The sequence below is a fragment of the Liolophura sinensis genome, chromosome 1, assembly GCF_032854445.1.
Source record: "Liolophura sinensis isolate JHLJ2023 chromosome 1, CUHK_Ljap_v2, whole genome shotgun sequence".
Classification (NCBI taxonomy): domain Eukaryota; kingdom Metazoa; phylum Mollusca; class Polyplacophora; order Chitonida; family Chitonidae; genus Liolophura; species Liolophura sinensis.
Genome location: NC_088295.1, coordinates 72,757,999 through 72,776,634, shown reverse-complemented (window position 1 = coordinate 72,776,634; position 18,636 = coordinate 72,757,999). Strand labels below are relative to the sequence as shown.

Below are 18,636 nucleotides of genomic sequence, written 5' to 3'. Positions count from 1 at the left end.
ACAAATGTCACCAGTTATCAAGCATGCCAACAGTGTTAATGTAGAGTACCCCAAATAGAACACCAAAGTTTGCCTTTTCCTATTTGTACAGTTATGAATAGTTCTTGACAAACGCTTAGCCAGCAAATGATGTGTGGTCGGTGTCCTCTATACTCACGAGCTAACAGCCACAGGCGTGTATGCACATCTACGGACAAACTTTGCTCCTGACGAACGTCAGTTTAGATCGGAACCAATGTGCCCATATTCGTTTACCTTCTCTACTCGTCTTCTCGGGCCTCCCTCGGGCGCCTTCCGTGTGTGGAAGGAAGGGTAAGGCAGCTTGGAGATCAATTTGTACAATAGCGAGTGATAACAGGTTGCACAGGCTACGATACCACGCATACGCTTGTACGCGAATATATTATCCATTCGTAAATATATGTTAGATGTATGCAAGCATTTTCAACCTCACCTGTAACTTTCTGTTTAAATAGTGCTTTAAACGCGACAAAATGGAGAAAGCATGCATACGGATAAAAATGTATGACTATTCCACCGGTACCTGTGTCCATTTGCCAATAACTCAAATAAATTGCAATTATAGATTTACTGCATATTTTATTTACCCAATTCTGCATAAGCCACGCATGGTGCTACATCGGGAGCGTGTAAGTTGGTATGTTTTAAGCATTTACACATGAAATTGTCCGCGTAGAAGTGTATATGACCAAGTGTAGCAGCCATGATCAAATCCCAAATGACTGTAAATTAAACAACTGTTGTCAAAGCCTAAATTGAAGTTGGCAGAAATTTATAAACTATCTATAGGATCCGTATAATGTCAGACAGACGTAAACCGAACGTATGATACATAATACATAAAGTTTACGTAACCACAAAAGAAAATTAATCTTTTAATCTGAATTTTATACTGAAACGTTGTTACATAGTATTGTCTGATACACGTATATTCTTTCACCATTATGACCATGAGATTCCATTACAATTACAAGTATATACCCTCCAACCCTTGAGACCAAAAAGCTCAAGCATGGGCTATATTTAAAGTACCAAAATCGAGGAGTGTGCATACAATACTTTCTCATTCAAGTTTCATTTGCCTTTCACCCGTTAAAAATCATAGTAAAAGTTCCTCTTTTATGGCGAAAATCCTTATAATAGCGGCTTCAACCATGTTTCCATTCGATTAACACGAGATCACCGTTGTGTGTCGCGGTCGAAATCTTCCTTTATCTTTGACATTAATTGGGGTTGTTGTAGGATGTCCAGCGTCACCATGGCTAGAGCCTTCCCGATGGTTTGAGTATAGGGCTGAGCCGTCGGTGATCCTGTGGGCCAAAGAAGGCAGTCTAACAATGATGTCATCTATCTGTTTATTTTATGCATTGGTGGTGGTGGGGGTGGGGGGTGGGGGGGGGGGGGGGGTGGGGGGTGGGGGGGGGGTGGGGTGGGGGGTGGGGGGGGGGGGGGGGGGGGGTAGGAGGCCTCCGTGATTAGCGTGCTCGCACAGCACAATGACCTTGGAGCCTCTCACCAATGCGGTCGTTCATGATGGTTTTCTCTCCGATTTCTACGGCCAGCAACCTGCGGATGATCGTGGGTTTCCCTCCGGCTTTGACCAGTTTCCTCCCACCATAATGCTGGTCACTCTTACATTTATTTATTTGATTTTCGCTTAACATCATACACAAGAATAAATTGTGTATGACTTGCAATTAAATGACAAAAATGCCTGTTTATAATATAGGTTGAAAATAACCATTTAAATCTTTTTGATATTCAAATTAACTAATACACTTTTACAAATTATTTTACTTGACAAATATTATCAACGTATCATGAAAGAAAGGTACCTGTAGGCCAAAATGATATGGTCAAATTCTTAATACTTGAATGAGATATCTCCAAAGTTTGCCCCAAATAATACACTCAACAAAATTAATAACTGGATACTTAGTTCATTGAAGGGGCCTCCGTGGCTCAGTTGGTTAGCGCAACCTGCGGATGGTCGTGGGTTTCCGCCGGGCTCTTTCCTCCCACCATAATGTTGGCCGTCGTCGTATAAGCGAAACATATTTGAGTACGACATAAAATACCAATCAAATAAATAAATAAATAGTTAATCAAATGTCACGCCGAAGCACTGTGTGCATAAATTATGAAAACAGTGGATAATGATTTAATAGGAGAGAATGCATGACGTCACTCTACTCACCTGCCCTTCCCCCCACCCTGCTCCACACGAACTTCACACTGATAAAACGTGCTGCATCAGCGTAAACTGTCAGACCAAACTGCAGCTTTGTCGACCCACTTGGTAATGCTGGAGTTATGTATAAGACTGGGCATTTCACATTTCCCACACATTCACGTTTGAATCGGATTGAGAACATCCGAGATGCAAGATCTGGGACAGAAGATGAATCCACCTTGTACGATCTTGGACAAGCACCCTTTGACCATTGGCGATTACTTCCGGTTAGAGTGTTCGAGAGGTTCTCCAGTCTACATGTGAGGACTTTGACTATTGGCGACTATTTCCGGTTAGTGTTCGAGACATACTCCAGTCTCTAAGTGAAGAAGATTCTTGCTTCTGTCATGGTCGCGTTATATGAGGTTACAATCATTACTGACTTCCTCTATTTCAATATTTTTTTTATCTGTGTAAAGTTCGTAAATGCGAGGCCATGCATACTTGTTTTTTATCCTAAAATGAGGCCGTAATTCCCATCGGGAGATTCAACTGAACAAGTGCCAAGTGTTCAAGTTTGTTGAGTATACATTGGTGATAGCCTGCCAAGCAACTTCTATTGCACAACTAAGTTTAAAAAACGGCGGTTTACTCCAGGCACTGATGTTTCCTCCATTCACAATGTGAGCACCAATTTTAGAGCACCGCGTTAAATAAATAACTCTGACCAAATTAATATTTTGATCAATTCCCTTGCGTGCTTTCTTTATTTAGTTATTTGATTGGTGTTTCATGACTAACACAAGAATATTCCCTGTCATGAAGATACCTACCTGCAGCTGCAGTGTACTCTGTAGAGTGGATGCTTGCCGTGGTCCCGATGTAAAACTTGGGTTGTAGACTCGGAACTACATGCGACACGTTGCCCATGTCGGTTGACCCGCCGAATCTCTGTGTCACAGCAGGATCAGAACAAATATCTACACCTAAACCAGCGGCGTTCTCTTCAAACAAAGTCGCTAAAGTACTGTTAGATAACAGATCCTCATACGGCTTCTGATCGTGTACAAATTCCACCTGTAACAGAGAAAGAGAGAACAAATACAATATACAATATATATAATACAATAACAGATGTGTGCAAACTTTACCTGAAATAGAGGAATACATGTAAACAACTCTAAGTTGAACAGAGAAAGAGATGTGACAAAGACGAGATGTAACAGAGAAAGAGAGGCGAACAAGATATATCCGCAACAGAGAAAGACAGGCGAACACGGTCTATGTGTAACAAAGAAAGAGAGGCGAACAAAGTCTACCGGTAACAGAGAAAGAGAGGCCAACAAGGTCTATCCGTAACAGAGAAAGCTAGGCGAACACGGTCTATCCATAACGGAGAAAGACAGGCGAACAAGGTCTATCCGTAACGGAGAAAGACAGGCGAACAAGGTCTATCTGTAACAGAGAAAAGGACCTGTTACAGACAAAAAGAGGCGAACAAAATGCATAACAGAGAATAAAAAGGTAAAAAAATCTAGCTTTAACAGAAAAAGTGACGTGAACACCTTTAACATGCAGAGAAAGAGGAGTGAACAAACTCTACGTGTAACATGCACAGAAAACGGGTGAAAAAAGTCTACCTGTAAGAGAGACAGAGATGCAAATAAACTCTAGATGTACCAACGAAAGAGATGCGAACAAACTCTAACAGAGAAAGCGAGGTGAACAAGAACATTTGCTCTTCCCGACTTCAAAAGAGAAAGATAAATCAGTAAGCTATAACTGTAAAAGCGAAAGTGATGTGAACAAACTCTACCTGTAACAGAGAAAGGGATGCGAACAAACACTAACAGAGAGAGGGAGGTGAACAAGAGCTCTTCCCGGCGGTAAAAAGAGAGAAACAACAGCTGTAACATAGTCAGGTAGTTGTGAACAACCTACACCTGTAACGGAGAGTGAGATAGTTGTTATCAAACTATACGTATATCTGAGAGAAACATAGGAGAGAAAATATATGTAGTAAGCCTTAATATCGAGGGGGTCCCGTGGCCAACGCGGCGCCATGACAATGGATCCTCCACCAATGCGGTCGCTGTAAGTCCGTCAAGCTCATGCTGCCTTCCCCTACGGCCGTACGTGATGGTCTTCCAGCAACCGGCGGACATTCGTGGGTTTTCCTCGGGCTCTGCCTGGTTTCCTCACACCGTAATGCTGCATGTCCGTCATTGTATAAGTAAAGTATTCTTGAACACGGAGTGAAGCACCAATCAAATAAATAAAATAAATAAAATCTTAATATCGGCATGAATGAGCCAGTAAAAATCTATCAGAATATTGACAAACGAAACTGGACATTGTACACCTGCGGCTGATTTAGTCTTCTCATCTGACACTATATATATATATATATATATATATATATATATATATATATATATATATATATATATATATAATCTCAAGCAGACAGTATGTGAAAGATGCACAGGGATTCGTTGCCCATTGCCAAAAGGTCATGAGATGTTTATGCGTTGAAAAAGTCGAATGTTCCCTATGCCAATTGCCGTTCACTTGGATCGTTAGATGAATGTCGTTCGCGATAATATCATCGCTGCATGTAGGCGGGTCGTTGTTAAATGTCCTGTTCAGCCTCATCTAGCGTAAAATAACAATGCAAGTTTTAAGCTGCACAGTGTCACCATTCTGTGAGCCAGACCGGAAGCTAGAGATCACGTGATCTCCTTAGTAACCGTCTAGGTGAAGAAAACGGTCCTCCCAACGTTACTGCATAGGAAAATGCCTATTTCTGAATCGCTGTCAGCGATCTTGTATCCGTTGGATTTGTATAATTTGTATGATTTTGCAGATAGTCTAAGTATTAATGCAGAGCTTTCGTGGCGTTATTTTGTATAACTAGGCCTTACTGGTCGCTGGCGAAGTGGTAAAAAGTGACCATTTCCCACAATGCTTTAACACTGGGCGGATCAGTATTGCCCACTCTGGTTATAACGCACCTTTTCGCAGAGATCGTAATCAAGCATGGGGAGGAGTCTGTGTTTATGTTGCCAACCATTTGGCCGCAACTCGACGCACTGACCTTGCGTGTGCCCTACTAGAAATAGTATGGGTTGAAATCAATACCGTGTATACTGTGTCATATACCGCCCTCGTTATTCTCCAATCCAGAAGTGGGAAGTCTTAGAAGAAAATATTGAACGCGTTTTAATCCAAACAAAAATGTCATTATCGCCTTAAGGAGAACCTTCTAGACTTTTCAAAATTTAAGTTGCGAGATATTATTTCTCGTTTGGGATTGAGTCAATTAATTCACACAGCTACAATACCTCAGTCAAACACTCTTCTGCTCCCTATAATAAGTAATAAACCCGACGTAATTATTGGCTCCGGTGTGCTTTCAAATTTCTGTAGCGACCACTGTCCAACTCACAGTAGTTTTCATTTCAATACAGTCTTCGAAAAGAGTTACAGTAGAATAATCTGGAAATATAAACTGGCTGACTGGAGTGAATATCGTGATGTTTTAAAGTCCTCTGACTAGGACGGTATTCTTGAAAGCGATTGTATTGAGAGTATTGCCAAAGAGTAGAATTCCTAACAAAACTATTACAGTCAAATACAAAGACAAAAGCTGGATAACACCACAAATTAAACATGAAATTCGAGTAAGAGACCGTTTGTTTAAACGATCGAGACGTTTTAAAACTTATCATAATATACGTACATTTAAAACTCAAAGAAATAAAGTTAATTTACTTATTAAATTGGCGAAACTTTCTCACCAGTCCAAAAATGTCGAAAAACTTCGAGCCGGCAATATAAGTGAAAAAGGATGGTGGAAAATAGCTAATTCATTCCTAAAGGGTAAAGCAGGTCAGGCTGTCACTTTTCCGCCACTAATAACCGATGATGGTTCATACGAGCATAACTCAAGCATGAAAGCCACTATATTAAACAGCTATTTCTCCAGCATATGTACAGTAGAAAATTCAGCAATAGATCCACCAGCTCAAACACTGCAATCTGAAGCAATTCTGCAGTAAAACGTTATCACACGAGAGGATATAAACGATACCATAAGCGGTCTCGACACTTCCAAAGCCTCTGTCCCAGACGGAATAAGTCCCAAACATCTAGTTGAAGGAAAGGATATTCTCACGCCTGTATTGTCGCACCTTTTTAATATGTCCCTCACTGTAGGTAACTCCAATTTACAAAAAAGGAAATATACACGATTTTAGAAATTACAGGCCCATATCTCTACTAAGCTGCTTAAGTGAAGTGTTCGAAAGAGCTGTGTTTAAATATGTTTTCCAGTTTTTGCGAAATAACATCTGTACAGCACAGCACGGGTTTCTCCCATCTAGATCAACAGTGACTCAACTGCTAGATATATATTCTGAAATAGTCAACTCCTTAGATAAAGGGAAAGAAGTATACTTTGTCTGAGTTATTAAACTGGCAATTTATTAAACTGGTGTAAGGATTATCTCACAAACAGAATGCAACGGGTTGTCATCAATGGCCAGCAATCAGAAATAAGCACACTACAAGGAGGAGTGCCCCAGGGTTCGGTTCTTGGGCCCCTATTGGTCTTACTATACAATAATGATCTACCGGAAGGCATCATAAATAATTTACGGTTGTTTGCGGACGACACATGTCGATACATAATATCGGAAAATTTAATTTTTAATTCTTTATTTATTTAACGAGGATTTCTCACAGCCTAATGGCTACTATGGAGATCTCCTCAAAGCAACAATTAACAACATAATAACTAACGAAGTACATACATATAAATATGAAAATACATATTTCAGATATAAGTTGAAATAAATTATTTACAATGTTAACATCGTTATTACCATGGTCATAAAATCTTTCTGTATCATTGATAAATTTATGCACACATTGAAAAACAAGTTTATTATCTTCGTAATTTAAATCTTTAGAGCCAAACAAAAGTATATTACATATATATCGTGAACATTGTGGAATAAAAACAGAATAATTTACACCGAGTGAAATAATTTGTGTGAGAGTATGTAGCATGTGCTTCCTATGAGTGTCAAACTGAGAGCTAATAAAAAAATAATGAAAGGTGTATCACATGTATCATTACAGTAATGGCAAGTAGTATCTTCGATAATAATATACTTAAAAAGGTCTGCCCGAAGAGCGCTGAATCCCATTCTCATTCTGCAGTGCTGGAGATGAAAAGTTGCTAAAGTCATTATATAACGATATTAAATCACTAGACGTAGTAATAATTGATGGGGACAGAAATTTTTGAAGTTCTTTCATTGAAGAATGGCGAATATGTTTAGGTAAATTATTCCAGTCCTTAGTCGTTTTCGGGAAGAAGGAAGATTTATATATACTGAGGCGGCATCTAAATATACATACATTTTCATTATACCTTAAGTTATATGTATTATTCTCTGTTGATCGTCTTGATAATAGGGACTGTAGGTAAGGCGGGGAAAGTCAATTTACAATTTTAAAAAATAGCAGAATCCTATGCTGTCTACGCCGAACATATAGTGGTGTCCAATTGAGTTCACTCAGCAGAGCTTTATCTGATGTACGACGCATTCCACTTGTACAAAGCAAAGCAGCGCGCCGTTGAACATTTTCCAGTTTTTGGGAAAGCGCAATACTACAGTTATCATATAATATGTCGCCATACTCTATTGTAGATCTAATGAGGCTATTGTATAAAGTTATTAAACACTTCCTTGTTAATATCCTCTTCATTCTATTTATAATCCCTAATTTCTTATTACATTTATTTACGAGTGATCTTATATGTTTGTCCCAGTTACCATCGTGCTGTAGGATGATACCAAGGTGTTTAGGTACTGAACGCTCTTCACTTCAATACCATCTAAATACAGTTTTGGGTACATCATGTTCTTTTTTAAGGAAACAAGTAAGTATACAGTTTTCTGTGCATTGAATGTTATCAACCACTATTTGGCCCATTGAGACAAGCGTCCTAGATCTCGATTTATTTTATTTTCAGATGTAATAAACCACTGTTTGGCCCATTGAGACAAGCGTCCTAGATCTCGATTTATTTTATTTTCAGATGTAATAAACCACTGTTTGGCCCATTGAGACAAGCGTCCTAGATCTCGATTTATTTTATTTTCAGATGTAATAAACTCAGTCATCTCTTCGGACAAAATGTATCATCAGCAAAAATATTGATATTACATTCAATGTTCACATTTATGTCATTTCCAAAAATCAGGAAAAGAAGCGGTCCTATAACGGGGCCTTGTGGAACTCCGCTTTGAATAGAATATATGTCTGAAACTGCTTCGTTTAAACAAACTTTAATTTTTCTCTCAGATAAATAATTCTTAATCTATGTCAGTAATGGGTCCCCAACACCCCACTGTCTCAATTTAAACAAAAGACCCTCATGCCAGACTTCATCAAAAGTCTTGCTTACATCTAGGAAAACTAAATACGTATCATTACGGTTATCCAGACTTCTGTATACATCGTGTACAATTTTAGTTAACTGACATATTGAGTCGCCATGTTTAAATCCAGAATTATTCGAGGTTAGGTTATGGTTAATACAACATTCATACAAGTGCTTATATACTACTATTTCTAGGATTTTAGAGAGAGACGGCTGTAGAGAAACTGGTCTATAACTTGACATATCATGTCTGTCTCCCGTTTTAAGGACAGGGCATACTCTAGATAGTTTCCAAGCTGATGGAAAGACTCCTGACTGAAGTGAGAAATTTAATAGCTTAGTGAGTTAAGGTGCTATATTTTCCGCTGTATTTTTGAGCATGAAATTACTAATTCCATCAGCACCAGAAGCTTTCCTAATATTTAGTTTGGACAGAAAATCAGCTACTTCCCTTTCACTTGTTTGTATACAATTAAGGCCTGTAGCAGTATAATAGGTGAATGGAGGTAAATCTGGTATTACTGACGGAAGAGTTGAATGGCTTGCAAAAAATCTAACGAACTCATCAGCTTTCTCAGTATCACTTGATACATTTTTATCGTTAACGATTAAAGTAGGCACACGTGGTTTCGCTTTTGAACCCAGCAGAGATTTCATTATAGACCAACAAGACTTGGTATCTAAACTGGGATTAGAAAGTTTTCCCTTTAGTTTTTCATCATATCTTAATATTGCTTTTCTCTTACTGGTATTAGCTTCACGCCTAGATATATAAAATCGAAATCTGTCTTCCTATGACTTAGTCCTCTTAATTTTTTTAAACCATCTATTTCTTATTCGTAATTTATAACGAACATCATTTGCCATCCATGGTTTATGCCTTGGTCGTATTGTTACCTGCTTGTTTGGTAATGCTTCCGCACAACAAGATAAAAAAAAGATTGTTCCAAATATACAGTTTATCATCCATATCATCGAATATGTCACACACGGCTTCCCAGGGAGTGGTAGAGATAATTGACTGAAGCTGTATTAAGTCAGCACATTTAAAATCCCATATGTGTCTTTTATATGCTCTTGGTTTATCATTTACCAGAATATTTAAGGTACAATATACAGAACAATGGTCAAGATTGACCCTTGGCGAAGCTACTCCATATTCAGTCACATAACCGATACTATCTGTTATGATTAAATCCTATTTGCATATTTAGCTGTATAATTTTATGAAATTTACCAAAATATTGTTCTCTGATATCTGTCGATTTTCCTATTTTTTCAAGCACATGTCTATATTATATCGTCCATTTTGAACTGTTGATATGTAGCCCAAAGGGCCATTCAGCACTGCATGTTCCCCCCAAAAGCACTTTCACTTGCACATGTAATTCGCTAGTCTGATTACATTGTATATACATACGTACAGTTATTTATCTGTCAAATTGTTGTATTCGCCAAATGGGTCACAGTATAAGTCAAGGCTTATTGTGGTCCCAAAGATTACAAAATAAAGACTATATAAAAAACAGTGGGAGGACATTTTGTTTTAGACACGAAAAGGTGGTCACGTGACCACCAACTTCCGACCCGTCTCACAGATTCCCCTGTAGCGTTTTTTATCAGTCAGGTAACATATGCTTTGATGCTTGTCTACATTAAATACAATTAAAAACTGTATGGAATAAAAAAAAAAAAAGCTCCTCTTTGCTAATGAACAATAAACCGTTGTTTGTGTTCTATTTACCTTGCACCCAGTGGCCGCTGCAGCAGAAGTGAAGCAGTCCTTCAGTTTGCTCTGTAGGGTTTTCATCTCAACCACGCACGGAGTCCGACACATATAACGGAGTTCTGAAAACTCCGGGATTATGTTTGGCTTGACGCCTCCACTTGTGATGATGCCTGGAGAAGTATAAAATGGTAAATGATCTAATGTTTCCCGCTGGGACTCGGAAAGTGTATCCCAGGATTTATTGTGCTGATTGGGCTTCTTACTGAAAGGGCGCCGCAGGAAAGCATCGGCGGTGGTCAGGGGATTATATGGACAGTCTCTGAATGTAACAAACGGAGCAGTCAGTCTATGCTCCTGCCACTAACAGTTCATGTTGAAACAAAAAAAAATGTGGTAAAAATAATCTTACCTGTCGCTGGCGACACCTGGGCATATTTGCATACAGGTAATCATAAAACATGTACTTTATTTTGATATATAACCAGTGTTGTGTGAACTTCTAATCTATCAACAACACGGACAAATCCTGTCTCACTCCCGATATCCCGGACTCGCACACAGTGCTAGCGAAAAGAGGTCAAAGTTAATCGTGTTTGTTTTCGGAAACTACGTTTTTTCAGGAGGACAGTTCCGATTGTAAAGAAACAAAACGTGCCTGGAGATTGACGTACTAAATTGGAATTACATGAACACGGGAAGCTGATGACACATATTTCTCAGTGAAATTCGTTTTTAGCTGAAATACATTTGTACACATATTCGTTGCATAATGCAAGCTCCAAGCAGACAACCGTTCACCAGATACTGGTGTGAGGTGATTACCACGTAGGCCAAGCCCGAACAATCGGTTCGTCTGCAGTGTACACTGTGCATGGTACGTTCCTTGTTTGGTGAGGTCATGCTTCGAAAAAGTGTTTGGAATTTAAAGGTTTGTAATAGACATCGCCTGTCCTGATACTTTCTACGATATCTTTTATGGGGATACTTAGAGATGTACATGTACGCCTACTAGTCGGGAGATTTGCACACCCCACTGTCAGTGATTTGACCTCATCTGGCGAGAGTTAGCAGCTAGACCTGCCAAGTGCCGCGCTGGGCAATGAAACGGGCGTGGGGCTAATCACTCTCTTCTGTCATCTTGCCGCCAACACAGTTCGTGCGAAAGTCAACGACAGAAAGTCACGTGCGAAATTTTAGGTCATTTGCCGTATACGATACTACACTCATCTTCTCTGTATCTCCATATATCATGATTTGCAAATGTTGGTTCCACTTCAATTGGCTTCCTGTACCAAAACAACTTACTAAACAGCTATACTGGTTAATGTGTTCTCTTTACTTCAGCTTTTGTCGTATTTCCAAGGTATATTCGACCAGAAATTCAACTACCATACGCGATGACGTATATTTTAGCGTCTTTCAGTGGCGTTCTGCAAAAGCAAGATTTGCTTATAAGACGTGTGGAGAATCTTACAATATATCATCTGGTTTTCAAGGACACTTGAGATTACACATTCGTCAGGAAAACAAACCCGTTAAAACTCTTGCTTTAGAGAAATACCCATGTGCACACGCCAAATTGAAGGGTAAAACATAATGATATGGACAAGGCTTAAAGTACCGTGGACCCTCCATGTGGGTTTAAACTGTTGACGAAGAACAGAAACGTTTTGATATGCCAACACAGCGGCATCGAGGGCGTTGATTCCTTCCCACGGGGACGATGACGCGTGGGCAGCCTTACCTATGTACTGAATAGTGAACCTAAACAGAACAAAAATGGCACACTATGTATTTATCATATTTATGTACCTAGCTAAATAATCGCCTGAAAGCGACGAGAACACCATATACATGTGGGCCTTATTTTTGGGTTCTGATTTTGTATTATTATACAGGGCCCATCATTACGAACCAGTTTGGTTATACACCCGGTGGACAAAAGCAATAACCAAGATTTTCGTTATTTCAAAAGTATTGATAAAAAGTACCCTACACCCAGTTGTTCAAAAGCGTTTCAGCGGATAGGTCCGGAATTATTTTGTTCTGAGCTTAAATGAAAGGGAATTAGAATAAGGCTTGCATAAAGATTTGGGCTGTATTAACTTAATATTAAGAATATTAAAGTGAACATAAAGTCAACCACTAAAGCTGGATTAAGTAATAAAGTAGTACTCCAGAAATGTTCTAAAAATATTTTAAAAATTCTACACCGCTTATTAACAAAATAAATAGCAAACAATTTTCATGACCTAGCCACTCATTTGGTGACGCCATTTTGCCATGTTGTAGCCATCTAGAGTGACGTCACAAAGCCTAGGGACCCTCCCGTATCTTCGGTATTAAACGATGTGACAATGAGAAAATACAAACAAAAACGCCTCACACCCAACCAAAGAGATCAGCTCTGTTCCGTGCTCCGTGCAGGGCCGATGTTTCTTTTAGTTTGGCGCTCGGTCAGGTCTATTCATGTACACAAGCGTTGTGTTTTAGCTGTCCTGCTCGTTCAAGTCCTACATGGGTGTGTAAGCATTTGGCCTGGCTGGCTGTACCGACTTAAGGGAATCTACCGAACATAGCAGGAACTTCTGATTCATAACAGACTCTTTCATTTAGATTTGGGGAAGATAATTTCGTAATAAATCTGACTTTGCTGAGGAAAATAATGCAAAGTCACAATATTTCTCTTCAAGCAATGACTCTCCTGAGGCGGTTTTCTTGCCAGCTCATCCTGACAAGTTACTGCAGTATCCTGCCCAACACGTATGTACTGTGACACGGGCAGCCGTTTTCAGTTTCCTGCTCATCAATGTGTGGTCCAAAATGCATCAGTTTAACACTTAAACTAACCGAAAAATTCACTTCATTATATCGATTTCTGTCTATCCTTTATAAGAAACCACACTGACAATCGAGAGATAACAGGTTCTTTGATGTGGCAGCCGAATATCACGTGACGCTTTCAAGCGCTAGTGACTGGACAAGTTCATAAGGGCTTCCACAACATGGCTACTCCAAGTGAATTGTCCGTCAGTGCCATATCAACAATACTGACCTTCATCTTCTAGGCTTTCAAAACTTTACAGAATTTTTTCCACATTTTTGTGTGATAACTGTGTTCCATATCCCTTTTTTATGTATACATAGTGGCAAACTTTATGTTAACTTAAAGCAAATAACGCGTTCACCCATGATGTCTTGCTTATCTCTGACAAGGTCTAGATACTACATGCTACGCCATCTACAAGACATATATGCAAATAGATAGAGTTAAAAGAACTTACGCGTCCATAACCAAAGATTTTGGTTTGGAGAAAGTCGCCTTGGAAGGATGCGCCATCATTGCGACGTCAACGCCGTCAAAGGCGCCAGCGTTGATAAGATCAACCTTCCCACCCCCTCCCTCCTCTGCAGGTGTACCTAGCACGGTGATCTGGTTTAAAGAGAGAGAGATGATGTGATATATATCATGTGATATTACTACTGTATATGGAAAGAACTATATATACATATATGCGCCTTCTGTGTCCTACAAAACAGAACGGATGCAAAACTATGATATATATATATAATTATAGGGGCCTCCGTGGCTCAGTCGGTTAGCGCACCAGCGCAGCGTAATGACCCAGGAGTCTCTCACCAATGCGGTCGCTGTGAGTTCAAGTCCAGCTCATGCTAGCTTCCTCTCCGGCCGTAAGTGGGAAGGTCTGCCAGCAACCTGCAGATGGTCGTGGGTCTCTCCCAGGCTGTGCCCGGTTTCCACCCACCATAATGCTGGCCGCCGTCGTATAAGTGAAATATTCTTGAGTAGGCCTACGGCGTAAAACACCAATCAAATATATATGTATATATATATATATATATATATATATATATATATATCATAATTCTGCATCCGTTTATGCAAAATTAGCCTTTTTATGTGCAGGACACAGAAGGCGCAGATTCTAAACCGGTTTTGGAGAGGGGATTTGTATACGTTCTGCAGCTCTTACTGCTTGTGACGCATTGGTGACGATAATTAAGCGACAAAGCAATGCCCTATACCAACAAACACGACTTTCTCTATATCCCTGCATATTCAATTCACCTTGCCCGGAAAATGTTTTCCTGAAGCTTTCAAAGCCGCCTTTGCACCCAGTCCTGCCGCCACCCCCACCTGGGCGATAAGATTATGTCCACAGGCATGGCCGATTCCTGGCAGAGCGTCATACTCGCACAGTAAGGCGACATGAGGCCCGGGGCCTTCCCCATATGTCGCCCTAAAGGCTGTCTCCAGTTTATATTGGCGCTCCACGTGGAACCCTTGTTTTTCCAAGAAATCTGTCAAAACCTGATGCGCGTGTTTCTCCTCAAAGTTTAATTCGGGGTGTTCCCAGATACTGTGGCTGAGACCATGAAGCTCACTGGCATGCCGGTCGATTTCCTCACAAGCGGCAGTTTTCAAAGGGTTGCTCATGGCGACGACCAGACCTGCAATTTATAAGAGCTTATACACGACATTGCGGAATTTTGACATCATTTAAAGTCGGTATTTTGTTTTCACAGGAAACAAAGACAGACTGGGTCTATACAGACTGAAATGAATGTAGGAGGATAGCTTTAATGGCCAAGACAGCACCAGGCTAAGCCATATTTCAATCGAAAGCAGGGTTCTCAAGCTTTCTCAAAAGCTATTATTTTAATGAAATTTCACCAGACACCTTGTAGAACAAAATGTCAGTATTGCACAAATGGCTGGTGTGAACTGAGGCAGACATCTTGAGAATTTTATCCAGTCAAACACGTTACTGTCAGATTACGCGACCTAAGCTGTGATGTAGCCTTTAAAAGCCGTGTAATATTCAACGACGGTATCACAAATTATGTCAGTACCATACCGTCTCGGCCCAAACCCCATTCATCGCCCGGAAGACCCTACGCCTACTTGAACACGCTGTTTAAATTATACAAATACATTTTTTGTCGTTTAAACTAACGTTTAGTCAGCAGTTTCTAAATAACAAATGTCGAAGTCAGTGAAAAATTCATTAGTGAGGCCGAAGGTTGATGGGAATGAGAAGACAGCATCTCACCGGTCAATGACTGAATTAATTAAATCTTATGACATGATTTTTTTTTTTGCCTAAGTTTTTGAGAAATGAAGAATTTAAATTTTGCTGCTTTGTATGTCTTGCATACAAGGGATGATTTTTTTCTGTCTTCTTTTATAAAGTATAGTTAAAGCCGAGGTGAGTAAGTGAATGAGTGAGTGCTTGGGGTTTAACGTCGTACTCAACAATTTTTCAGTCATATGGCGACGAAGGAATCCTTAGGGTGCATGTACGTGTAATGTGCCTCCTTGTTGCAGGACGGATTTCCACCGCTCTTTTATTTAGTGTTGCTTCACTGAGACAACTTAACGAGTTAAAGCCGAAGTGCTTTCTCTGACGTCCGCGATAACTAGATCAGCACTGCTGTCATTGCCACAAATATGAAGTATGAAATTCAGCGACAGTCGAATGCCTAGATCAGCCTCAGTGGTGGTTAGATTTATTTCCATTGTTTCAGAACTGAGCATGAATCTAGTTGTACAACAATCCTATTTTGATTTTGTAAATATTTAATACGGGTCAAAATCACCAGCACAGCCCTTCCGGAAGCTACCGCCTAGTAGCTCTACTGTATGAACAGTTCAAGCAGTGGAAGAGATATGCTTCCGGTATGTCCAATTTCCGAGAAAGCTGTTTATCACTAGATCACCACTTTAATCTGCCATAGGCTACTGCTTCAACTGTTGTACGGGAAATACCTTCGACGTTAGAGTGGTAAACGTGACGTCACCTTGCAGTCGATAATCGAGACGCACTGAAGCTGTATCAAGACGCAGTTTCACTAAACTTTACTGGGTTAAAAAAATCTATAAAAAATATTTAATGCCGGTTTAAGATACCCTGAGATTATGAACTATCTGAAATTCACTTAATTGTTCACGAGAAATTACCTAATTAAAGACGTACCACATAGAGAGTAAAACCAGAGCAGTGGCGACAAAATTAGATAAAACAAAAGCAGTGATGTTAACAGCTATTTATTAGATGTCACTGGTCTAGAATTACGGATAATTTTGTGTTGTCCTCACATTTAACATACACCAACATTAAAAGAAAGCAAAGAGGCCATACTTAGTCTACCAGCAGAATGGACACACTTGCCTGGATCAATCAGGGATATATATCAATGGATCAATGTATTCTTCTTTCGATTCCATCTGCGAAACACATTAGCTTATGCTTTCTAAGCATATACATGAAGAGTTGGAATAAAACTCTAACTGAGGTAAATTAAGAAGAGGTCGTATTTTACCGGTAGGACATTTGTCAAATATCACACTGTCGTATGGTCTTGTTTTTCTCCATCTTGTAGTCTTTTATATTTTATCCCTGCATAAACCCGGATTCTGTTGGTGGACTACTAGTCCTCGGGTTCTGATCCCTTTGTATTGTTTTAATGTGATTGTATATTAAATGTGATGACAACACACTATTTTGAGTAATTCTAGTTCAGTGAAGGCTAATAACTTGCAATTAACATCGCTGCATTTTTACCCGATTCTGCATTATGGCATGGAAATACTGGAGGCGTGTGCGTTGTTAATTTTATACAATGTATATACAAGACCCTAACTGAGGTAAAATACCATGGGGCCGAATTTCACCGGCTACGTGGGACAATTTGCGAACTAATCATACCGTCGTCAACGTTATTGTTTTTAATACGCTCTGTGCTGTGGTCTTTTATATTACACAAGCCACACAAAAAGTTCACTGTTTTCTTGCATGGTTAATTTAGGTGCTTGGTTTGTTTTATTTTCAAAAGGAATCTGAAGAGAAACTAATTATTGTTTGGATTTATATGGATTTATATGGGTATATATCCAGGAGGCGGTGCAGGGACTATATACATACCCGTCTGCCAGTCTCTACCATAACAGTATTCCGGGATTCTTTTCTACATATATTTCACTGCATTGAATTGAAACTCGGTATATACCTGGGCTTCATATACATTTTGGACAAAACTGTGGCCGTGCTTGTTCACTTTTGGACTTGAACAGGCTTTTAAAACAGTTCGTCGTGAATCTTGGTATACATGGATTCACCAAGACTTAACATCAGATCAATTTCATTTCTTTCATAAATATTATGGTCAAAATTATGGCAATGTATATCTTTATTTAGACCTTTAAAACTATGCTGACGGAAATATTGAATCGAAATTTTCTTTACAATGACAAGTTATACAGATGAAGAAAGCTTCGGGCCCTTTCGACGACTTTGGACAAAATTATAGCCCTTTTTTGTCCTGTTTTGAGCTGTTTTGGAATAACAGTTTTCCAGACAATTTTTTTTTCAAATTATTTTGTCATTTTGAAGTGGAACTTAATGCATATATAGCTTCACTATGACAAGTTGCAGATAGAGTTGAAGTTTCATACACTGCTTCGTCCATTTTTTTCACACTTAAACAGCCATTTAGGGGTTTCAAGCTGTTTTGTTAGTTTTTTTTTACCCTTTACGGCTGTTTTCTTCCCGTTTTGGAAATTAGGATAGCATTTTTTAAAATTTAAATTTCATATTCCAGTAAAACGGTAGATGGCGTTCGTGGAGACGCTTGCGCGGTTTTTGTTTCGTTCCACCCATGGCTTTGTGCATGTCTGAACGTAACATAATGGTGGGGAACTCCGTCAAGAGTCAAGGGCAACCATTTATGCCTAGCATGCTAGTTGAACACATAAAACTGAACTTGAAAGCCATCATCTAAACGAAAAATTATTGATTTTTATTTTATCAATTAATCAAACTATCTCCATAATTGTTTATTTTCATTTATTTACTTGTGTGTATAATTTACTTTCGTTTATTCATTAATTAATTTTCGCTTGGGTGGATGAAGGGAACGTTAGGGGCAACCCCTCGATTTGCCTCTGATCGACATGTTCAGCTGTCAGCGAATAATCTCTCACTCGGTTTTTTTGCACGTTAAGATTATTGGGTGGACTAAGGGAAACAACTTTTGTTAGACAACGTTAATACAAACCACAACTACATGATGGGGTGCAGACAAAAGAATGTCTTTTCACTCTTTCATGGACATGCTCGAGGACTTTAGCAGAATAACAGGTCTGAAACAACACTGGTTGACTAAAATGAAAAAGAGATGCATATTTTACCTACAACCGTACGATGGTGTAGCTTCAAATGAGGAAGCCTGCCA

The 18,636-nt window shown here is 39.4% G+C and overlaps 1 protein-coding gene across 1 annotated transcript; it reads right to left on the bottom strand.

Moving 5' to 3' along the window:
* Window positions 1-596: 596 nt before the first annotated feature.
* Window positions 597-18,636, bottom strand: LOC135481928 (xaa-Arg dipeptidase-like). Its single transcript, XM_064761706.1, has 7 exons — window positions 18,593-18,636; window positions 14,471-14,853; window positions 13,665-13,813; window positions 12,002-12,144; window positions 10,396-10,550; window positions 3,028-3,271; window positions 597-1,331 (listed from the first exon to the last, which is right to left on the bottom strand). The coding sequence occupies exons 2-7, from the start codon at window positions 14,837-14,839 to the stop codon at window positions 1,201-1,203; spliced, it is 1,191 nt and encodes a 396-aa protein (XP_064617776.1). The 5' UTR covers window positions 14,840-14,853; window positions 18,593-18,636; the 3' UTR covers window positions 597-1,200.